We start from the raw sequence: 25,652 nt of genomic DNA, 5'->3' as shown, positions 1-25,652 counted from the left end.
TCAGTTAAAAATTATTGGTTGAATTACGGAATGAAATTGTATGATGATGATAACAGAAACGGAATGATAATTTTCTTTCTATGGCATATCAATATCTTTCGAAATCAAAATAGTCTGACGATCAAGACGATAGTGCCTGATGCGCCCGTCACACCAACACGACCGACAACAGACCGCCAACAGACCACCCAGCATTACTCTGAATTGCCAAGAATCGGCCGGCTTGGAATAGGATTTGGCAGTGTGACTGAGGGTGTCACTATAATATTAATGCGCTTCAATATTATTTATAATTAGTCATTGTAATTTTCAAAACGCTCGATGAGAATGGGGTAATAATTTCCAAAGCTCTTTGGAAGCGCGTATATACGTTAAGAACCGAATATTTTAAGTGAAATATACAGTTTGTCAAATCAAATCTTCTGTGTTTTATCCTATACTATGTGACTTGAAGAAATCCGCCAAAGACAAGATGAAATTTGACATTTTGTCTTTCTCGTATAGACAGGAAATTCGAGGACGAGTTCGATCACTATGTATGTGATTTATTTAAACTGAAAAGAAGTGACAACCGCTCAAAACGTTTGATTAAGTCATGAAAAAGTTGACCTTTTACAGAATGAGAAAAAAGGGTTTTTTATCAAGAAACTGGGGGATATGGAAACGAAAAATCAAGAACGGCGACAAAGAAAACTTTAGAAAAATGAACAAAATGGGAAGGGAAATAAAACGGTTCGGGAAATTGCAATATGGAGCAAGGCAAAGGGACTAAGGGGGAAATCTATACATGCATGGAATCTGTTTTTAGGAGAGTCATAATGGGATCACTTTGCTTCGTTTTTTGAGAGGAATCCACGCAAAAAATAGTGGAATCAATTCACCTACTGCTTTTATTTGGTGTGAAGTCCGCTACAATTTGGAGTGGATTCAGTTTTAACGGAAGTGATCCTTGTTCCCAAAACGGAAGATTTTTATCGCTCTGCATAAATGTCACATAAATAATCCTTCTGTGCCACACGGTTGTCATGGAGATAAGCAATACCGGAAATGGATAATTTTGTAAACCCATTGTGTTGCACAAAATAATCCTGAAGTTTCGTTCATTGGTGCTAGTATTGTTTCGTGCAAAATTGCACTTTTTAGAATACGAGCGATTATAGTGCAAACAGGCGAAGAAGGTATACCAAAGTATATAACAAAATAAAATTCACCTGATTAGAATATTTTGTTGGGAAAAATAACCTAAACAGGGACATAAAAACCGAGCGGGAGAGGAAATGGACAAGTTATTCTGTTAATTGTTTTGCAATAATGTTCATTTTGTAACTTTATATTATTTCATATCTGATAAGAAGACAATAGTAGGAACTATATACTACAGTAGTAGTATGAAAGAAGTTAAGAACATAACATAATATAATCTAAGCAGGCAGGAAGTAATTCAAGCGTACTTAAAGAGAAATATTAAATTACAGTTTGATTGAAATTTTCTGTATCATTCTTTTTTTGTTTATTTAAGTTTGCAACTTTTTTTCTTCATAATGCTGATTTTTGGCGAGATATTATTCATTTTTAACTTTATCTTATTATCATTCATCAACATAGCTAGCGTAATTCTAAAAATTGAAGCAAAATAAATTTACGACAAATTTTCCCGGAGTGCACCTTTAAGAAGAAACTTTTGGTAATGGCAGGCGCTCGTCTTTGGTCGGCTCAACGCCTTAAAAGTTTGTATCCGACCCGAGTGGCTTGCTAATTATAGTGAACTTGCGCTAGCTGTCCCTGGCTTTGAAAGCCCGTGTCGTATGCCGAAAAAAATTCTCACTCAAGTCCACATAAACTATATACATTGAGAGCCGCAGTTAACTAAGAAGGGGGAACCATGAACCGTCGAGATCAGAGATTTTACATTGCCTTTTGTCGGCCTGCTCCAAGATATGGCCAAAGAGGACTGCCGACTCTTCGTAAGTTGACCTCTTACTTTAATTAAAGAGATATCATGCTATACATTTTTGTTGTTCAAATCCTTTCTCGATATATTAAGTTTTCTTTTGCCCGACGATGAATGGAGTGCAATATTTGTGTATGGCTGATAATGATGTGCGTGCACACTTGCAGCTATATAGGTCGAGTGTTTTGGTGACGTATTATAATTATACTCTTTCCTGGAGGTATATGAAATTTACTAGGGGTGCAACTAGCAAAATACTAAATAGATTCCTCCAGCCTCTTTGCTCCGGAAACTGCATTGTATTATTCATTTTCTGCTTTTGTTCCTTTTTTCTTCATCGGTTTTCCTTCCCTCTTCCTCTTTCTTACTTTTAATTTGTTTGAAAAGCTCTTCTCATTTCATATCAAGCTCTTCCTTTCTTTCCACTTTCACCTCTCACCCCTTCTTCACCTCTCCGGCGATCCTTTCCTTTTATTATTTCTCTTTTTTCTCTCGAATGTGAATGCCTCCAGAGTAATTTTGGGTTTATATTATTTTCTCTGGTAGTTAATGACAAGTAGAGTTTACGCGCGTAGTGAAAAGTCAATTGATCCTTAATATTGTTAAAGTTAGAATTGGTGAAAAATAATTCACTCCGGCTGTGGAGCATTCCAGCCATGCGCCATTTGACTAGTGGACCTAGGTCCATGATTTGACAGACGCTCACAATGGTGAGCTATAGCTTCAATGCGTTACCGAGTATAGCCTAACCCATTTAGCACCTGGGTAGAGAGTAGCAACTGTGGATTAATGTCTTAACTCATAGGACGTTATTAGTACCGGGCTGGAGCCCCCAGCCCTTAGATCGAGAGTCAAAATATGAATGAACAACTAGACTGAGACAAATTTCCACTGCTGTTCATAAAGGGGGCGCTAGTGTGAGCGTAGGACGGGGGGGGGGGGGGGGGGGGGGGGGGAGGGTACCCTAGAGGACATAATGCGAATTACTGTAACTTATCGAGACCATTGATTGGCGTGTAGATGTGTCTTACGATTCATTCCCTACCCCCCTCTCCCTACCCTTTCGCCATTCGACTAGAAGGAAGAGGGGGGGGGGGGGGGAGGCACGGCCCCTATGTAGGTCTTTACCTCTGTTGTAAACTATAATGTCAAGTGTCATGTTACTATACTGTTGCCTATAATAAAGGTGGAATACATTTTCTTGATCAATCTAAAGAGTCTCATATAATAATATATTGATCTATAAAAGATTTTGCGAAAGTATACTCTCTAAAAAAATCGAGTGATCACGGACGTCACTCCTCTGGAGAGTGAAAATGTAGTGAAAATAGAGTGAACATTCAGTCTTTTCTTCTTAGAGAGCACTCTAACATCAATCGATTTTCACTCCTAAACAAGTGATCACGGACGTCACTCCCAAGAAAGTGAAAATAGAGTGAAAATTCACCCTTTTTTTTTTTAAAGAGAGTAGGCCTACATAAACTTAACTATATCTATTATGAATAATCCTATATTGGCATAATCATTTCATCAAAAGAGGTAGGAAAATATTTATGGGCAGCAGTAGAGAGAGTTGGAAAGAATCTGCGTCTGAGTTGTAGTGGCGTAGCCAAAGGCGGGGGGGGGGGGGGGGGCGGGGGCTGTCGGACCTGGTGCTTGAAAATGTTGATGCCCTCAAGGTGCCTCCAATAAAATATGGATTAAATACAACAAAATAATTTAATATTTGATATACATACTATGATCAGTAACACTGTATCTCAAAGGTCTGAACTAATATAGTATCAGGGATTCGGAATGTGTTTTTGTTTCTTCTTGGTGTACATGGTGGCCATGACCCCTCGCATAATATCCCTTATAATCTAGACGATTCGACGATCCACCTTAATTTTTTTACCTAACTGCTGATGCACAGGATATTTTCATTATTTACTTTTAGAGTACATTCAGCAATTTTAAACTTTTGACATATCACCGTCCCACCCCCAGTTTTTCGCACAGCTGTACCGTGCCGATTTGCCGAAGAAAATAAAAAATAGACAGTAATATATACAAACATACACCATTTTGTACGATATTTTTCTACTTTTCAAACATCACTTTAACAGTTTATTTGAACAAATAATTTCATGCTTAACGTCCCTCCTGTTGATGTGAGCGTATGAAATCAAAAATATGGCCATAAAGGTATAGATTCTTTCTTATTTGACAGAACTTCAATTCGATATGAATATGCTGCTGTCTATTACCGTATGTAAATGAGTACCAAAATATTTATGCGCATGCGTCACAATTTCCAAGATGTCTTCTTCCTTGGACCTACGACAAAAACTGAATCAACTACAAATTAGCATTCAAGATGAAAACAGAGCGAGGAAAGAGAGGCCTTCTATTGATTTTAATTTAGAATCACCTAAAATGCCTCGGCAGAGGCCAGGTAAGAACAAACCTTCCACCTTGGTAGTCTCTCAATGATTTTTAGAGCGCTTATGCAAGCGAATGAGAAGATGGAAGACATCAACATTCATTTTATACACTGTCACTGCACTCTGCAGTGTCATAAGGAATAATGCACACAGCGGAGCACTGCGCTGTGCCAGTGCAGTGGGCATGGGGGTATCATTGGTAGAGTCTGGGTGAAAAATCATTGTCTCGCTTTCGGCGACAGTACTATTAGTGATAATGGTGGCATATTCACCCTTTTTCTATCCCAGAGATTACTATGAAATTGACCATAATCCATGTAATGATTGAAGTCTGGTGGTGATTAAATGACAAAACAAATCGTAATTCGTAGACTGACGTTGACAAGTTTGTGCATGTTCAGGACAGAAGCCAGGCGCTGGTCCGAGAATGAGGATGGTCAGAATAAACGAGGTACACGCTCTGCAGGTTTTCGGGTTTCCGATCCTTGCGTTATCAATGCTAAAAAATGGATTCTGCGTAATAAAATACTCCCAAGTTCACCGTCTATTTTTATGGGTTGTCCATCTTCCCGAGGATTTAATGCTCATAACTTGAAAGTCTCTGTACTATGTCTAAGTCGTTGTGAAATGCATCAAATAAATCATCAAGGAATCCGTTTTTCGCATCGCCAACGCGCGGATCATATATCGGAATCATCAGCGATCAGTAGGGGCACTGGTCCGAGAATGAGGATCGTCCTCATAAACGAGGATATAGAGTAAAGTACCCGGTTTTCGGCCACTTAAGACAAAATCCTATTTATTGGACTCTTTACTTCCTATTTATTATCATTTCTTGTTCAAATCATGAAGCAAATATTATTATTATTTAAACAAAAAAAGAATCCCCAAAAAAAATCACGAATTGCCATGACAATATTCATTTCAATTTTCACTGTTTTGGAGCCGGTTATCGGCCGAGCGTTTCAGTTTACGGCCGCATGTACAAAGTCAATCGGAAGCGCTCGCGCGCGCCGTGCGTTTCTGCGCTGATGTATAGCACACGCGGGCGGAGCAGGTATCCCACGCCGGAGCTCCCGGGTGCTCGCCTGACCGAATACAGGCACAGCGGTGATCGGAAGTTGGAATCTGAATTAGACGGACATATCGTGTGTGCGTCGCGGTGTGCGGCTGCATTGATTTAATACATGCGATGAGATACTTTTGAGCTTGCGACCAGCACAAAATCGGGCTCTATATCTGAAAAATACTTGAAATAAAGCTCATTTTATGGTACCCATATTTCTTACATACACGCGTAAGAAACTCGATTTTTCAGATTTGGGTAGCGGGACCGCCGATTACATCGCTAAAATGTGATATTTTAGGATATATTTTTCATTGCAAATGTGGTTCTTCAGTGACACTGGCATGGTATGGTATGTGTGGGATATGTGTTATGCTATTATGCGATGTATTTTAAAGTGATTTTACCATGTATCCAACCAATTGGCCGAAAACCGGAGCTGACCGATTACCGGGTACTTTACTCTACGCATAAATGCGGACAAAATGCGTCCTCATAAACAAGGATCGTCTGCATTTTCGCGGACGTTTGCATGCATATTGTAGGCATGCATTATAATCCAAGATGGCGGCCCGCATGTTTTGCCTTTTCTCTTAGACCAATATTATTATTAATTTCAAAGTCATGAAAAGACACTAAATATCGACATGGTCTACAACAACTCCAAATGACAAAATAATCCCAGCTATGAATTTTTTAAAAGCATTTGATTGCCCAAAACTTGAAATTTTTCGGCATTAAAAAAAGAAAAAAAGAAGAAATTCTGCCGATTTTTTTTTGGATCATTTTTATTGATCGGTGATCAGAAATATTTATCCGATCAGCCCTGATCGGCTCAAGATCGGCCCTCGATCCGATGATTGGTTACAGGCCTTAAAAAAAAAACCCTAGTTGACCTTTTACTTTTATGGGTTGTCTGTCTTCCCAAGAATTTATTGCTCATAATGTGAAGGTCTCTGTACAAAGTCAATGTAAAATGCATCAAGAAAATCATCCCGGAATCCGTTTTTTTGCATCGCCAATGTGCCGATCAAAAATATGGAACATCTGCTTTTTTGCAGACGATCCTTGTTTATGAGGACGCATTGGTCCGCGTTTACAAAAACGATCTTCGTTTATGAAGACAATCCTTATTTTCGGACCAGTGCCCCTACTGGCAAAAGAGTGCAGACGCTATTTTTGCGGACGCGTCCATGTTTACGAAGATGATCCTCGTTTATGCGGACAATCCTTATTCTCGGACCAGCGCCCCTATTGATGCTGCACATAGAACTTTACGCATTGAGCGCTGTACGATGAGTTAGACGCGCTCCCGTTGCAGACCTGCCAACCAGTACGATTTAGTCGTATTTAGTACGATTTTTAGAAGCAAATACGACAGTACGATTTTCCTTAATAAAATACGATTTTCAATTTTTTTTTTTTTTTTTTTTTTTTTTTTAAAATCATTTTGTTGTAGTTGGTATTTTGTGTGTGTGTGCATGCCATTTTCAATGGCAAATTGCCCATTCTGTCCCATAAAGCATCTCACATCGGCAATTTTGGGATGTTCTTTGGTTCATCGAACACACCAGTCGTGACGAAATCATGCATATTCAACCAATGATCCATAAAAAAATTCTTCCTGTATGTAGGAACTGTTTGGACTGTTTTGAAGGTACCGAGTGTGGGAAATTTTACTATTGCCCTACCATAATGCTGTGTATTATCTGTTTTATAAGATTATGTTTTATTTGTTTTATAAAATAATGTATTATGACATGATTTTGATAATGACCAGTCATTACCATTGGATAATGATCGGTCATTATCCAAATTACGCGTTAGGCAAAATAAATGCCTGGTCACGTGTACACTTTCAACTAATCATTCGATTAGGATCCACGTCATCATCTTAAACTAGTAATATTCAGAACCCCCACTCCAAATGACCAAATATATACATGTGTTTAGCATGGACTTGTCCTTTTACGTACCATATTCATATTTTGAAAATAACAATAATTATGAACATGTCCGCTCTTACTCCATCCTGTTCTTTGTTCTAAACAGCTCTTCAACTAAATCACAATGGAGGGTTATCACCGCACGCAAGGAGGGACAAGAAACAAGTACAAATGCCGCTAACATGTGGACCTATCAACAGAAGTACAATAGACGGGTAAGTGGAGTTGGGTTCACACGGCAGTCTGCATGTATTAACTTTAAGTTTAGGTCATGGCTTTGAACGTCAACACTATCTTGTAAGTACATGTATGCAAACTGGAAAGTGTGGACACACCCATGGTTACAAAACTTTCAGTTAACTCGGAAGTTAAAAACCACGAGCGATTTGAAGGTAAGCAAGATAACTATAATCAGGATCCTCACTTGAGGTTCTGTGCTGTGCGGATGCAATTAATTTTGAGGTTACGCCAGCTTGTACATGTACTGTAGTTAGAATTGATGTTTACATATACATTTGTAGTTTAAAATTGTAAATACTTGTTGTATTGTGAAATCATTGTCGTTGTTAGTGGATTGTTGATAATAACTTCGAGGTTTAGCAAGATTTAAGTTTGAAACGATGGTCTTTAGCAAACAAAGCCACAGATCTACATGTAAGTCTTTAAAATTGAAGAGGGTGGTGCACCACTCTACTGTGCCCTTTTCAATCTCAAGTTTTGGGTAAACGTAAAGAAACATCCCCCTTGGTGTTAAGTTGTGAACTACATGTAAAATATGATAAACATCTGGGCCTTGTTTCATAAAACTTGTTATCGATAACAAATGTTACATTTCTATGACAAATCTGCTCTCAGTCATTAAAATGCCACTATGTCAGTAGCTTGTACAGTGTAGCAGTTCTTGTAACTTGTTATTGATAACAAGTTTTTATAAAAGAAGACCCTTAGATATTGTGGTTTGGGAGAGGGCTTAAGGCATGCAATTTCAAAAAGCTGCATGGAAATAATGACGTACAGTGCATGTATTAATTATTGAGGTGATGTACATGAACATGTAGTTATTTTCAGACCATTACATCTACAATCTTCATATATATATATGCTAGTTTATGTCAAATAATGTTATTTCCTTACAATAAAAGATCGTAATTATTTAACTATTATAATTGTGTTCATAAGTTTATATCATTTATATTATATGTTATTTTGTCATCATTGTATATGTTTCTGTTAATTCATGTACAATTCAATCTTTAGATTAATCATGTATTTTATTGTATAATTGATTGTTGTAAAGCGCATAGAGAATTCATTATTATGTGCTATATAAAAATTACTTTATTATTATTATTATGTACAGTACTTCTGTTTTGAAGTTCTGTCATAACTTACAAATTATCAACATGTACAGTACGTAATGATTTTCTTAATTTTGCACATGTAGAATGAAAAAATGAAATGAATTGTAAACATCCTTAGAAACAAATTTTGATAGTTACACAATGTTCCTTAAACTCAGGAGTGTCATGTGAGCAATTAATCCTAAAATATATTGATGTACAACTTGGTTCTGTAGAATTGGATTGTGTAAATAATACTGATTGTGTTCAAAAGGTTAAGTCTCCAGGAAGTTCTTGTTTGACGTCCCGTTGAATGGAATGTAAACAGACTTTCGAAAATAACAGAAATGTACAGCTTTACTTTTGAATGGCTTTCAAGTCCACATTCACTTGAACTCATTTGTAAGAAACACGTACATGTTGTAATTCATGCCTGCTTGTTAGCATTGTTAGCTGGGAATAAATATATCAATAAATATTGTAAGATTCATCAACAAATATTTTTTATTGAAAATTTCACCTAAGTTCATAAGTTCATTTTATTTTCCACAACTATAAAAGTGCAAAAAAATTGTACAAATTAATAAAGAGCTTAGATTTTAAGAATGAACAGCTATTACAAATCAAAATATAATCAACTTCAAAAGAAAAGTCATCACACAAATGAAAATTGAAAAGTGCTTGACCCACTTTGTTGAAAGTTCATTACCGTAATCGTTCTTTGTCACATTTGTACTACAGGCCTGAAATTGACAGGAAGTTGCAGGAAATAATGAAACAGACTGGACTTTTGACAACAGAGGGCAAGGTAAGGACAATATTATTTTCTAATTTTATGAAAAGGAGTGTTACCAGGTACTTATCCCAAGGGATATTATCGTACAGCAACTATTTAAGTTTACATGTACTACATGTTAGTACTCGATGCGAGCCTGAATTGTTTCAGTTCGTAAACCATGCCTAGACCGTCTGCATGTATCAGGGTGAAGTTTTCATCTCCCCTTTAAGTGTACCATGTACCAAAAATGTTTGTCTGTTAAATGCTGGGGGCTCCATGTTACTATGTATACTAAATATTAGAAAAGTGAGGTCCAAATATTACTTCTAGCACAAAATATTGCAAGTTTATTTTACACTCTCAATCAACATAAGATGAGTTAGCTATGAACATTAAAATCTATGTGATATGTATTTCATTAGGATTTATAGAAATAATTCAAGGTGAAATTGGTTAAATCATATGAAATAAATGGGACAAAAATTATTGTTGTAAACATAAACATTTAGATTTTTGCCTGCCCTGCCAGTCCTAGAAAAAAATCCCCTACTTTTAGTGGAAGTGCAGGTCATGGAGCTACACGCGAGAGCCTGCAAGTCCCTCTTCAGGAAATTGAGCATTAATTTCAATTACCTGAATTGCCAACACAGAGAAGCACAACACTTCCTGTCCCCAAGGGGGCCTGGTTTGGTTGCCATGCCGATGTCAGCGATCGGACATGTCAAAACTCTCTCTCCTCCGGTAGGGTGCTAACTTTAGCCAGCCAGCGTCTGCCTGAGCTCTGCCTGAGAGTCGCTCTTGCCATATTAAATGCAGCCGGAGACCGGCCTATAATTCGGGCTCGGCACTCGAGTCGAGGTCTGGTGGGTCTTGGGAATCGTGCTTTACATTTATCTTCACACTTTCGTGCTTGAATTGGGAAGGATATGTTCAATAAACTTAGGGAGCGAGGGAGACAAAATGTACTGCATGTCACACCAGAGCTCCTCTCGGTCTACTGCATGTGCATTACACACGTTTGCTAGGGTCTACATCAGGCCTTCTCAACTGGCGGCGCGCGCGCCACTTGTGGTGCTTGCGGTCAGTCGGAGTGGCGCGCGACTACGTTGCAACAACAACAACAAAAAGAAAGAAAGAAAGAAAATATATATTTTAGAATTAAATACTCAGCTAAATCAAGAAGTTGCAGTCAAATTTGAGCCCAAAATGCTTGCTTAACAAATAGGAAGAACGGGGAAATTCATCGTTTTTTACCATTTTATACGACTCTAAACCTAATCTCTGAACAACAGTAAGCTTACTATGGGCTACTAATTTTACCATTGCCAATCTCTGGAAACATCGTGTTTTTGTTTATTTGATTTTCACTTTATTGAGACATTTCCCGTGTTTATTGCACCCAAAACACTACATATAAATTTACCTCCAGTGTAATTGTACCCAGGAATTGTACTAATTTTCTCACATCAATATGAAATTAGGCTTGATTATATTGTGGAATGAAATGGTGTTAAAAATGCCCCATTTGGGCCTTTAGAAAGCCCTAAAATCCACCAGCTTCAGAGGGCTCCGCACCCTGCTACCACCCGTTGGGGCTTTGCCCCTCGACCCCATCCGTTTTCGGCTCGGTCGCTACGCTCCCTCGCAGCATAGTCAAACATACAGGGTGGCACTTCAGCTGCAAATACTTTTCGTTTTGGCACTTCTAATAAACTAGTTGAGAAGGCCTGGTCTACATGACTTTACATGATATGTACATGTAATTGTCACTGTACATGTTCAATATTTTGTTGCAAATGTGATCTGAACGAAGGCGTGACAGGCACCCTAGACGCATGGGCACCCCAAATCTAGGTGTGGACCCCCAACATTTCAAAAGTTTCAACATAGTGCTCAATGCGTTGACAGAAAATTTTAAATCAGGGGAGTGTTTCACAAAGAACAAGATTGACTTTAAGTTGGACCCAAATATGGCAGGCCGTTCATGTCCCTGTTTGCTCTCGCCATTTACTGTCATTTGTCTCTCAAGGGATGTACAAATCATGGTCACAAATCTACAGAATATCCATTTTATGATAGTTCATTATAGAAGAAAAAAATATTATCTAAAGTTTGTGATGGTGAGAGCAACCAGTGACATGAAAAGCCTACCATAGTTAAGTCCAACTTAAAGTCGATTTTAGTCTTTGTGAAACACTCCCCCGGACCCCAAACTAAAAAGAGTTGGTGTGGAACCCTGAAAGGGGGCTGTGCACAACATGTAAAGTTGTGGTTACTTCAAATGTTTGGCAGTGGAAAGGTACACACAAAAAATGTGATAGTATCAGATCAGATCTGATCAAGGACATGCTATATAGGAAACTTCTCAGGTGTTGAAGTTTTGAAGGTACGTGAAGAAACTCTTGCGTCACGGCTTCCTGGATCGATTCCTGAAGCGATTCCTGAAGCGATTCCTTCAAAGAGCTAGGGAATTCACCCTAATCCATTATTGTTATGTGGAGGGGAAAGCTCTAATCCGCTACATGTGTAGATTCTTTCGAGCGTACCGGTCTCGTGCCCCCCAAACACAACTACATGTAGGCCGTGTCATTGCACTTGCTCGCGATGCCAAGTTGAGCTTTCAGAATCTTTAACCTAGCTTTGAGACCAGGGAAAAAAGTATTTTAAAAATTTTGGGGCTACTTTTCAAGCTTGCTTGCATGAAAATAACACTCTTTATTTTGTTTTTTGCATTGAACTCTATGCAATTTTGGGGGGCTCTTTTATGACTTACGGGGGCTCTTTTTGGCATTTCGGGGGCTAATTTGCCCCGAGCTCCACGTTTTTTTTTCCCTGTTTGAGACTGAACTCCAAAAGAAGGAGAAGGAAAGATGGAGAAAAATCTGTCTTCTAAAGTTAGGAAAAATAGACAATTACACATACATGTATTCCATAACAATGTCCGTGTTCATTGAAGAAGATTACATTACATATACAATTGTACATGTATATATGACATATGTTCATGTAGATTTCAGAGATCACTGTATGTATAATGTTGATTACAAAATTCACTGGAAACAAATTAAAGGGGAGGGGCACACCATTTTAAGTTTGGTAGAAATTTATAAGTACCGGTACTTTAAAGATTGCTTATATTTTATCTATGGCTACGGATATCAGGTGCAGTATGATAACAATACTGACTGCTTTGAGGTGCAGTGGTGAATATAATTTGAATAATATGATCTCAAAAAGAAGTTTCCAGCTTCTATGCTAGAACCCAAATCAGGCTGAGGACCCTTTTGCAGAATTTTCATGCTATCCTTATATTTTGTCTAGTTGATGTTACACGTGCACATGCAAATTACACAAATTATATTCTAAGCTGACTGGTACCCTACTGCATTTGTAACTGACGTTTGAGATGTCTTTTTCAGTAATTATTAAAGCAAAGGAATTATATTGAATTTGTTTACTTGCATTTACACTTGTGATCTTTTCACTTTCTTGCAGCGTTATCACATAAATGTGGAGAGTCTTGAGTCGATAGGGGAACTTGGTTTTGGAAGCTGCGGCCATGTGATTCGTATGAGGCACAAGGAGAGTGGTACAATACTAGCAGTGAAGGTAAGTTGTGACCTTCACAGAATTAACCCCTATGTAGCAGGTCAGAATTTTCGAAAGGTTTAAATGAATTTCCAAATTGTTACCAATTGTTTTTAGTTTCCACAATTTCGCAATAAAGAAATATGAAAATATATGTTAATTGAACCAATGTGCATAAAAATGAGAAATAATCAGCAAGAAATTGCCACTTTGTACACAAATTAATTTCTCTTTCAATAGCCCATTTAGAGATTTCATTGTTGACGTTCAATTAAATCGTTCCAATTCATGAACGCTACAATTTACCGCAACAGAAATGGACCCAACTTAACTTTAATCCAACTGGTAATTACTGGTTGAATTTTAGTTTTTAAAGTAATACATGTTCCATTTGAAGGGAAAATAGGCATGGCATTTTTCTTTTAAACCTCAAAATCTTTATGAAAAAGCAAGTCATTTTTATTACATGTTAACGGTGTTAATGTTACAAGCAAAAAGTGCTACGCTTGGTCAAATTTTAAAGGAAAGAACACAAATTGTATGTTTATTTATTTTTCTTGCAGCAAATGAGGAGGTCTGGAAACAAAGAGGAGAACAAGAGAATTCTAATGGACTTGGATGTTGTACTCAAAAGTCATAATTGCCCTTTCATCGTGCAATGCTTAGGGGCCATAGTAACGCCTGTAAGTATACACCAAGGTCATAGGTCATTTGTCTTTCGTTAATCCGATGTGTCCGCCATGGCTTGGGTGTCTGGGAGGCTGAAATTATTATTGTTTTCATAATTATTTTTTTATTCACCAAAGACAAAGTCAGGAAACAGTCAATGCAAAGCAACAGTAAGGTTTACATTTTTAAGTCACATAAATGTCAGGAAAAGATAATGATTAACGAGATTATTAAACAGGAAGGTCTTCTTTTCCAATCCATTTGACTTAAAATAAATACCACAGAATAGCAAGATACAAAAAATAATGAATGGCAGGTATAAGCAGGCATGATATCACATGGATGCCAGGAAAAGAACAGGATTAACTAAATAACTATAGCCGGGGAATCTCGTTTTCCAATCCATTTGACTTTATATAAATAAATAGCACAGAATAGCAAGATGCAACAGATAATGAATTTGCAAGTGTAAGCAAGCATGACAGGATCAGAAAAGTATTAAAAGCTAACATAAAATATAAATAGAAAGAGTATTAGTATTGGTTTGGGAGGTCAGATGGTAAAGGTCACAGGATCATTAATTAATGAACGTACATACTAGGCGTAGGAATATATTAGAGACACAGTCGCATTCTTCTTGATGAACGGTGGTTTACTGGGTCATGTTGGGACAGGGCTTTTTGACAATGTCCCATGTATAGACCCTGCAAACAGACACAGCAATCGCCATTGCTCTATGTACCAAGATATATTAACCCATTTAGGACATTATTCATTTTAGGGCTAAAATGATCACATTATGTTCTTCAAATTGGCAACAATAATATTTTTCACTTTTATTGCTACATTGTTGAAATATATTGTAATGTCTCTGAAAACAATAAAAATAAGGTAGGATATTGTCGATAAATTGACAATTTTGATTTTAAAAAAGAAATGATTTTGAATCTCACAGCGGGTTGCCAATTTCAGAATTTTTGGAGTTTATTTTTGTTTTTAAAATTCCTAGCATCAAACGCAATAAATATAGTCATGAAACAAAAATAGATGTAGTGTCTGCTACTTTTGTTTGCCCTTTGTGAATGTGTACATATATATCTTGCCTATTTTTTAGGGCTCTTAATAACAACAATTATTGAGCCAAACCACAAATTGCAAAGGAGACAATCGGTTATTGAATACACCCTGCGGCTTCCCTTATGAAAGGAAGCTGCCCATTCCCTTTGTTCAGTCTAGTGTCCAGGGGGGTATTTCACAAAGACTAAGATTAATTTTAAGTTGGACTTAACTATGGCAGGCCGTTCATGCCACTAGTTCCTCTAACCATCTTGGCATTGGTTTCTCAAGGGACATACAAATTATGGTCACAAATCTACAGAATTTACAATTTTTTGATAGTTCATTATTGAAGGAAAAAATATGATCTAGTAATCATAATTGAGAGACCAATAGTGAGAGCAACCAGTGGCATGTTATGTCCAACTTAAAGTTGATCTTAGTCTTTGTGAAACACTCCCCTGACCGTTCAAGAGGCAAGGTGTATACCTGAACATCTGGTTGATAGTGTGGGTGTATTCTAGATATATCCACTTTGCATTTTTTGGCAGAGAGAGAGGAGGGAATAGTTCATTATTGAAGGAAAAAATGTTATCTAAACTTCATAATGGAGAGTCCAATAGTGAGAGCAACCGATTGTCTGCCATAGTTAAGTCCAACTTAAAAGTCGATCTTAGTCTTTGTGAAACACTCCCCTGGCCATACCTGAACATCTGGTTGATAGTGGGTGTATTCTATATATCCACCATGCATTTTTTGGCAGAGAGCGGAGGGAACAGCACGTGAAGCAAAAGGTTAAAAGTTCGATCCAGCCAGGCCCTTTTGTTGCAAAGGATATCCTCTGAATGAGAGACCTTGGCCAACGCTCGACATGTCAAAACCTTGTGAATTTGGAAAAACGAAATATGGAGCTTTTAATAGCAAAATGATTGCTTATAACTGCCCTGTATTAATTTGGACCACTGTATGCAGGGTCAGCAAAAGGAATCGCTTTCCGTTTGAATCATTGATTGAAATAATGATTTATTCTATTTTAAAATCAAGGATTAAACTTGCGTTTGTCTTTCAATTACATATGTAGATTCAAATCGTGATCATCTTCTTTATTTTGTTTTTTATATGAAGCAATGCACCAACCTTGGTTAGATGTTTAAAGGCATCGTTTAACAATGTTAAATCTGAGATGCATGGCCCTACATGTTATCAGTGTCTGTGATATGATGTAGTATTGAAGCCCTAAAAAAATTGCGCTTCAAAATGATCATGAAGCGCCTCAAAAAAGTAAAAATCTTTGAGTGACTGGTTTTACCATACTCATTTCCTCCTATAGACTGTAGTGTTATGAAAACCGTTAGGAAAATGCAAAACTTGATTTTGATTTCCAATCATAAATATCTTGATAATCAGACAGGTGATCGGCTTGTAAGAGCCATGGGGTTTCTGACTGACCTAAAGATTTATAATTATCATTGCAGCATGAACTAAATCCAGGATTTTGTTTCAGAATCTGAGACAAAGTAATACCCAATCCCTTTAATGATTTTATTGAAATTGGAGCCAATGACCTGAATCTAACTAATAACTCTGCCTTGGAAGCGTAATAACCATTGGTTCAGTGTTATGTAGTGATTGGGAGTGATTGCAAGTTGCCTAACTTCACGAACGACTACATACCCACGCTTGGACATCTTTAATGCCAAATTCACTTGCTCCTTCCTTCCTGTTGAAAATTATATTTACTTAGACCATGTTATCAGTAACCTTCATAAGCAGGAAAGTAAAAAAAAGATAGTGTAACAAAATTCTATTATTGGCTTATTAATGTACTAACAGAGGAAAGAGTGGGGGGGGGGGGGGGTATGCTGAAAGTATTTTGTAAAGTCGTATGTTGATACTAACTGTGTTGTCAGCTAACCCATTACCTATGGGAAGCGGATGGCTCCTGTATTAAGTCTATGTGAATGAGAGAATTTAGTACGCAGAGGGTTAACGTTGTATATATCTTTATATTTTGACAGAGTGAAGTGTGGATTTGCATGGAGCAGATGGCCACATGCCTGGACAAACTCATCAAGAAACTCAGAGAACCCGTTCCAGAGCAGATCATCGGTAAAATGGTTGTGGCAGTAAGTAACAGACATTGTACACTCTTCAATCTTTGGAAGATTCAGCGACAATTTGGATAGTTCACAGCTAGGGATAGGCAGAACTTCTCTCACATCTTAATCTCGGAGTAACAAGAGAAAATGGAATAGAAAATTATAAAACTTGATATGAATTTGAAGTATTACCAAATTGTTGATTTATTGAACTCTTGTTATCCTGCCCGTTTTAGGGGCACTCTAAATTTGTGTTGTACTGTGCCAAAGATATGTCCAATATGTTCCACTTATGTTAAGATGGAACAAAGAAACTAACATGTGTTAGAGCAGCAGTAGCAGACCACAATACCACCAAGTGCAAAAAACTCACGTGAACAGATTATTATCTTTTAGTGTGTAGAACTCTTTCCCTCAGTTCTTAGATTACCAGAAAGGTGTGTTGTATTCTTTATGTTAATGGCATTGTCAACATTTCTATGTTGATGTTTATAAATTCATGCATAATGTTGTTTATGGTGTCCTCTTAAAATTCCAAGTTTTCTTATCAGTCAAATCGGGATGTTTTTTTCTTCCGTATTTTCCTTCAATCACAGATTGTGAATGCGCTGAACTACCTGAAAGAGAAACATGGTGTAATGCACAGAGGTGAGTTGAATGGACTTTGTAGTCCAGTGGTCGCAGTGTTTCAAGTAAGGCTGCGACAAGTACTCGAATACTCTAGTACTCGCACTGTTGACAACTACTCGAGTATGATCTCTCGTACTCGAATACATGGCAGCCGTTTTTTTTCTGATTTTTTTTTCTCCACCTGGCACTGTGCAGGCCAGCCAGAGCTCACCCGTGCCCGAAAAAGCACCGGCATGGTACCGTGAGTAAAAATGTTTCCCAGCCCAATCATACACAGGGTGTCACTGTCAACTCACCACTCAGAAACTAGGACCAAACTAGCTGCCAATGTCCAGATTTCTGTTTGAACTGGGAGGATAATTTGTCTGTCATCTTTAGTTTAAAAAAAAGCATTGTTACTATTATTTGAATTGAATTGCAACTCGCAGTAAAATAGCGTGGGTTTTCATAGCCGGACCATGCATGGGGTGCTTCCTAAAACGTTGGCAAAAAAAAAAAAAAAAAAAATCTGAGCAGCGCCATCTCTTGGCGACTGTTGGCGTAAACATGATTTATTATAGCAAGGAGTGGCAAGGAAAGATCATCTTTCAATATGTTTGCAAATCATTTAATTTTCCCTCTCTCTCATTCCAATGTTGTTTTGTTTCTCCTTTTATGTATCTATTATTTTCCTTCTAATTTCTCTTCCTCCCATTTCATTCGTCAGTTCTCTTTCTCTAATTGTGTCTCTCCTACTTGCATCTTGAACCCTTTTTTCTCTATTTCCAATTGCATTGAGTATTTCTGTCCCATCCCTATACCCTTTTCCTTGTGTCTCTTCTGCTCTCATTTATTATTGTTATCCCTTCTCACTCTTTACCTTTCGTCATCCTCTCTCTCTCCCTCTCTCTCTTTCTTTCTCTCCCATTCCATGTTATTAACCTTTCTTTGGTTGCTTGTTTCCCCGTTATTCCTCACAGACGTGAAGCCGTCAAACATGCTCCTAGATGAGAAGGGCGTGGTCAAGCTATGTGACTTTGGTATCAGCGGCAGACTAGTCGACAGCAAGGCCAGGACGAGGAGTGCTGGATGTGCAGCATACATGGCGGTGAGTATTTATAGACTGGCAAGGCTTCACCATTAGGCCTGCAAAAAAAATGTTGTTATGCCCTTTACGACTGACCTAAATATCGTGAAATCTACGGTCGGCCTTTTTAAAAAGTTTTTTTTACAGTTTTTTAAGAAAAAAACATGTATTAAAGCATTCAAAACTGAGAAATATCAGCCCAAAGAGGGAGGAGAAAAAAAAAAGTTAAAATACCTGACCGACCGACCCATGTTTTGGCACCTAAAGGGCAATACAACATCTTTTTTTTGTAGGCCTTACGGTAAAGAGCCAATAATTTCCCAAATATCACAGATAGATTGCTCATACACAGACTCATGATTTTCATGGTTATTACCCTAGCCTCTTTATAGAATTAATATTCGAAACTGATATGTTGATCACAGGATCCCACCATGGATCGCCAAACATCCAAATTAGTTATGGTGATTGACACACATGATGCCAATTGCACACGTCCCCATTTCTTGAAAGAGGCGAAAGAATATTGATGGAAAATGTACTGTATGAAAGAATAATTATATAATATCGTATGGCTTTGAGTGTGATACAAGAATATATTGCTTGAGCTATTACAATATTGGACGAGTCAAAGACGAGTCTGATACGAGTCTAATATCGTCTTTGCGAGAGCAATATATTCTTGTATCACACGAAAACAAAGCCATACAATATTATTAGTATTTTTATCATTATCTATATTATTCTGACTAGCAAAATAAAAAAATTTGACTTACCTCGGTAAATATGGCTTTGTTTTCGTATGATATCAAAGTGATATCGATAACAATAGTTGAAGTTCCCGGATGACTGAGGAATACAAAAACAAAATTGGTCAGTCATCCGGGTACTGCGCTATAGATATTTAATACGCTGATTTATTGTACCACTTGGAAGCCTTATATAGATAATAATAACCTAGTGAAACCTGCTTTAGTTACAACCTGTATACAAGGGCAACCTGTCTGTAAAGATCACATTTTGTGTTATCCCTGGAAAAGTGATTGTTATTAAAAGGCGTACTAAAGGAGACTGCACTTAAAAATCTCCTGCCTATACAGACCATTTTTGTTGCCTCTCTGAGCGGTCTTTATATCCAAGTTCCTCTGTATTAATGCATCTGTTCCTCTTTCTCGTACAGCCGGAGCGAATAGACCCACCAGATCCAAATAATCCTGACTATGATGTCAGAGCCGATGTCTGGAGTCTAGGAATTTCACTGGTAACTATTTCATTTGCATCACATATTACAATTAGAGAAGCGTATTGACTATTGCTATGTGATTTATTATGTAATGCAATTGGTGTTCAGACATTTGAAACTTTGAACAAACAGCAACGATTGAGTAGGCAGCTGTGGACCATTGTACAAATTGCAAGTCTTAAAGCCCCACTACACTACTTATAGTTACTTGCGCCCTCTATATGGCAAACAATGCCTAAGTGTTGACCGTTGGTCCCCCATGATCCCATTTTTCTTATATTATTGAGAGAAGATTTGATGAGATAACCACCTGTCGATGACCATGCAGGGAGGTCTAATCTCTCCTGGCCAAACTAGTGCAGATAGGATTTAAAAGGACCAAGTAATTGAGGACCTATGTATTTTTCTCTACATACTATTTTTTCGAACAGGAAGCCATGAACCAGTTTAGTTTTCTTTGGAATCCTTGGAAAATAATGAACAAAAACGAAAACAAAACACCACCAACATAAGTGAACTGCTGTTGTGATTCATGTGTAATCCTATCATTGTTTAATATTTATTATTTAATGAAGTGTCAAATTATTCTTAGTGGTGTATTTCAAAACCACAAATAAGATTAATTTACTATAGATCTTTAGTAAACTTAATAAAAAGTGAGGCATGTATTCCCAGATTTTTCAGCATATTGACCATCCATCGTTGATTCAATTGTTTATTTCAAAACCACAAAAACCTTGGATCTTTAGTAAACTTACCGGTAATAAAAAAGTGATCCATGTAACTGTATACCAGATTTTCGACGCATTGACCGCGTTATCATTGATTCTTAGGTGGAATTAGCGACTGGGGAATTCCCCTACAAGAATTGTACAAATGACTTTGAGGTACTAGCCAGAGTGTTGTCAGAGGATCCCCCAAGGCTTCCGCTCAAGAGAGGCTTCTCGGTGGACTTTCACTCTTTCATTCAGTGCTGGTGAGTATATCTTTGAGTTATACAGTTAAAGGTATAGACCAGTTTTGGAAATACCCCCCTTTCAAAAAATGAAATGGAAGCTCTTATTATCAATCACGTAATGATACAGATTTTGCAGGGAAACCCCCTACTGATTGATATAATTGGTAAATTATCATATTGATCCGGCCTGGATTGATTTTGCGTAGTCCCATATACATCTTTCTGTGTACAGTGCTTGTAACTTTACCAAGACTGGGCCAAATTTCTTATCATTTTGATGATTCCAGATCCTTGCAGTACACATACCAATACTTTTATGTTAGATGATCAACCTTTTCTGATCGATTGCACAACGTTTCTTTCACAATGCAATCGCATGACCAGAACTGGTCTTTACCTTTAACAACAGAATTACTCATACCCTAACAAAGTTTAGTAATTTTGTATGTGAAAAATTGATTCGTCTCAATTCATGTTTCTTGAGAATGTGACATATTAAAGCTGACATCTAAAAGTATTCAATAAATACTCTAATTCAACCAGTCCATCGATCATTCTTGAGTTACGAAAGACACAAAAAACATCAACTTTACAAGGGTCATGAATAATTCAGTTGAACTGTATGTCGGGAGCGAGCAGTGTCATAAATCCTCTTCTCTTTGTGTTGGCGCCTGTTTAGCAAATGTTGTTGGAAAGGTGTGATTTTATCACAGCATATTTTAATTTTTAAAGATTTTTTTACCGCAGCTCTTAGTTTACCAAACCTTTTTTAAAATAGCTTTTTGAGAGCTGAATCACTCACCACTTTCATCTATTTTTAATGCTGGTAGGGAAGGCATCAAAGTGATCTAGCAAGTGCTCTGGTGACATTTGCTCCAGGCTTTATTTCATCTAAGATGGCAGTGTAGGACTTGTTCTGAGAGTTAGGGTTAAGGTTTGGGTTAGGGTTGGGTATGAAATTGGTTCCAGGATGGAAGTTGGAATAAACAGTCGCTGTAGTCTGCATCCTATAATAACAGAGGGAAGATGAGGAGAGAAAGAGGTAGATAAAGTTGGCATCTGAGCACTATTATTTAAAGTGCTACTAGTACATTTAAATTGAAGAAATAAATTATGAATATGCCCAAATATGAACAACGAAAAGAAGAAAAAAATAAGAAGGCAGGTGTTACAAAGGAAATGGCTGAGAATGAAAATAATGTTGTGAGTCATTATTGAGGTGCTGATATTGATCTTTACTGCATTCGACACCTGTTTTGTCAGGGAGATTGTTTTATAGATAACATTATGCAAGTCATTCTTCCTTCTTTTTTCCCCCCAATGTTTCTTTCTACAGTTTGACAAAAGACTACAATAAAAGACCTAAATACAAGCAACTCATGGTAAGTATACTTGAACCCCCAAGTGGAGAATATATTAGAGTTATGTTATCACTTATAACAAAAATGGCATTAATCTTCCTAGACAAAAGGAAAGAACAGATTATTTGTTTGTTTTGTTTTTTGTTTAGTTTTGTTTTGTCTTTTGTTTGAGCATTAAAATAACATCAGGGGCGCACATTTTTATCCAGCCCCCCCCCCCCCTCTTATTAAACCTAATTTCATATTTGGTCTGGTAAAAGCTCTAGTAATACGATCATCAGATGTATAGCATAATCTTAGATGTGGTTTGTGATATATCTCAAAATTAAATGAACTTCAAAACACTAATGAAGAAAGAAGACTAACTTTAGTACTAAACCACCCCACCCCACCCCCCATAAAAAAAAAAAAAATTACCATTACTTCTTACATACAGTTCATATTATTATGATTATATACCAAGTGATTACAATTTTCAATAACTACAAAAAACACTTGTCTGAATTAATCTCTCACCAGAAGTTCTTAAATAACTGATAATTATGGACAAATTATTTATGGATGGAAAGATTTTCTCTTGAAAAACACAAAGAATATGCGGAAAAATCATATAGATATCATGGAAAGGCATAAAATGCAATTTTGTGGCTAGCTGTGTCTCGCATGTGACTTCACAAATCTTGATGCTCTATGGAGGACCGCTGAAGGCAGAAAGTCTTGATCTCAAAATTAACATTTTTGAGAGATGATTACTGCAGGCCCCAAACATACTCTGAAGAGGGAAGTTGTTATATTTGATCAGTAAGGCTTCCCCTTCGCTTTTATATGAATTTTTGCATCAATTCAAAACACTTTTGATTCTTCAGGGCCCCATCTTACAAAGAGTTGCGATGGATCCAAATCAATTGCAACTCCTCCAATCAATCGCAAGTGTGCAGTCTCCTATCTCTTATGTACATACTTGCGATTGATATCAATCGCAAATAAGTTGCAATTGATATCAACTCTTTGTAATACGGGCCCCTGGTGACTACTTTAAACTTGTCTTCACTTCTTCATCTCCCTACAGGAGCACAGCTTCTTCAAGAGGTACCTGGTCGCCAGGGTGGACGTTGCGTCCTGGTTCGCATTGGTCATGTACAAGGTCAGGACGCAATCGAGCCGGCAGGACAGGCACACCCCTTAATCAGGATCGGTCACGCTCCGCGGGCGTCCATCACACCTCTGTGACAACAGTGCAACATACCTTGCGCTCTCTTTGAACATTTTAAACCAGCGTCCAATCACCGGGCGTCGTCGTGTTGCACCATATCAGGAAACGTTTTCTTCAGGATCCGTTCTGGAGGTACATTGAGTGATTTGCCGACAGAACGCTGGAGTGAGGCACCCTTTTCGCCCTCAGTGCAGGTGCACGCAACCGGTTATATTTTACTATAAGTATACTTTTTTTGACAGCCTCCTCTACTCTTACACGTGGGCTCTGTCTCATGATGCAGAGGTGGAGAAGGACAATTCCATGATGTTATAACTTAATGTTTGTGTGTTTAGAGTCGTCACTGAGACCACTATACTGGTTATATGACTGAGAAATCTTGTTAATGAATGAATAATTAGATAGCAGTCTAGCCATAAACCCTCATTGTACAAAAGAAGAGGAATATTACAGAAAGAAAAAAAAAAATCATGATTTGTATTAAAAACATGTGGATGCAGAACTAGAGATGATGTTTTATATTTCTGCATCATGTTGTTCTTTACTCCTTATCCAACTCCTTTCAATTAATCATTGTGTTTTGTAATATTCTTAAACTAAGCATGTACTACGTTTGAATAACGGACATTGTGTAATCTTGATATTTAGCGTTACTGCAGTTCAACGAATCCCTTGCGAGAGCAGGTTTAATCGTGTTATTCATTGAACTGTTCTCCTGTCTGCAAGGGCATCACTTTAAAGTTAACAAACGGTACTTGCTTTTCCATTCAATAAGGTTCTCTCTAACAGGCCATGATAAGCTCTTGTTTGCATAATATTTGAGAGTATACACAACTATCGCATAGACAACATATACTTAAGTGCTATCCACCAGTAAGGGCCTACATCCAAACGCAGGAAAAATAAACATTCTCGTTGATCGCTTAAAGATTCGGCAACATCAAGGGTTCAAGGGGCATACACAGCCTAAATTATCCCATTTTTTTTCCCACCTAGAAATGCATTGAGGCTCTATTATTGTATTGAATCGGTTTATTAAGATAAAACTCATTGAACATGCAGCTGATAGCTGAAATTGTTCATTTTACAGAGTAAAAATCAAATGGCATCAAAGTACATTGATAACACATCAAAAGATATAGACACCTTAACAGTTATTGCGTATATTTAACTACGATTTACAAGTTTCATGGATAATATAAAATTGTCATTTGTTGTGAGTGAAATAGAAATTTGATAATAACACATGTACAGGGTTATTACAACAATGACGGGGTAGGTAGACTGATAGAGATGGCTTAAAGAGAAGGTTGAGTTCTGGGAAGAGGTGAAAAATAATTTGTGAGCATTACTCATTCTTATTATGCAAGTGTGGAAGAACATCAGTTAAGACATGTTCCCTAAAAAGCATGGCTCTTCAAATGCCTTCATATTCTAAATACGCATGTAACATCGTAAAAATCGGGGGGCCGGCTTTTTACGCCACGTGTTCGTGTAGTCCCATATGCATCTTTCTGTGCAAGTGTTTTTAACTTCACCAAGACTTGGCCAAATTTCTTATCATTTTGATGATTCCAGAACCTTGCAATACACACAAATTCTTATATGCTAGATGATCAACCTTTTCTGGTCGGTTCCACACCGTTTCTTTCACAATGCAATCGCATGACCAGAACTCAACTTCATCTTTAACTATCCCCACATTCTTGGTATGTACTATCTATATACATTGGACTCCAGCTACCGACAATGTGATCTCCCCCTTGTGGCAAAACATTGTACATTGCTTCTTTTTTTTTTTGCTGCTCGACTCAAATTCCTTTTAGGTTCCTTGAAAAGTTGGATGGATCCATCAGAGAAGTTGGAAATCGGATTATGTCCACCAATTTTTTTCTTTCCAGCGCGGTTTTGAAGTATTATATCGAATGAACAATGCACCGATATATTATGGGGAAGGGGTGTAATGTTACCACTCACGGGAGATTGGTTTTGCCTGGGGCGATGTTCTGAGCATCATGTGACATTTAATGGAGATGCATGTATGTGATTTTTAAAACAGGATCATGACTTTCTATATTGTCTCGCTTGTGATGTATTAAGCCCCATTTACACTGGCAAGTATTTGCGTTTCCCTTTAGGAGTGTCTCTGAAGAATAATTCACCATGGACATTTATGTGGTTATTAAAATGAGATCACATTTGGTTAAATTGTCTCGTATGAGATGTATTAGGCCCCTTTTACACTTGCACGTATTTGCGTTC

At 37.5% G+C, this 25,652-nt stretch overlaps 1 protein-coding gene across 2 annotated transcripts; it reads left to right on the top strand.

Annotated features, from left to right (window-relative positions):
- Window positions 1-1,843: 1,843 nt before the first annotated feature.
- Window positions 1,844-23,949, top strand: LOC591137 (dual specificity mitogen-activated protein kinase kinase 7). 2 transcript variants are annotated; one of them, XM_011682639.2, is made up of 12 exons: window positions 1,844-1,964; window positions 7,496-7,604; window positions 9,471-9,537; window positions 13,003-13,116; window positions 13,659-13,778; window positions 16,839-16,946; window positions 17,516-17,567; window positions 18,509-18,636; window positions 19,796-19,876; window positions 20,692-20,834; window positions 22,153-22,198; window positions 23,247-23,949. In XM_011682639.2, the coding sequence occupies exons 1-12, from the start codon at window positions 1,883-1,885 to the stop codon at window positions 23,361-23,363; spliced, it is 1,167 nt and encodes a 388-aa protein (XP_011680941.2). In that variant the 5' UTR covers window positions 1,844-1,882; the 3' UTR covers window positions 23,364-23,949. The 2 variants fall into 2 exon arrangements, with proteins under 2 accessions (XP_011680941.2, XP_030853441.1); XM_030997581.1 differs by lacking the exon at window positions 1,844-1,964 and adding an exon at window positions 4,236-4,388.
- Window positions 23,950-25,652: the final 1,703 nt, after the last annotated feature.

The sequence above is a fragment of the Strongylocentrotus purpuratus genome, unplaced genomic scaffold (assembly GCF_000002235.5).
Source record: "Strongylocentrotus purpuratus isolate Spur 01 unplaced genomic scaffold, Spur_5.0 spur5_scaffold_4, whole genome shotgun sequence".
In the NCBI taxonomy this organism is placed as follows: domain Eukaryota; kingdom Metazoa; phylum Echinodermata; class Echinoidea; order Camarodonta; family Strongylocentrotidae; genus Strongylocentrotus; species Strongylocentrotus purpuratus.
This window is presented reverse-complemented; position numbering and strand designations above follow the sequence as displayed.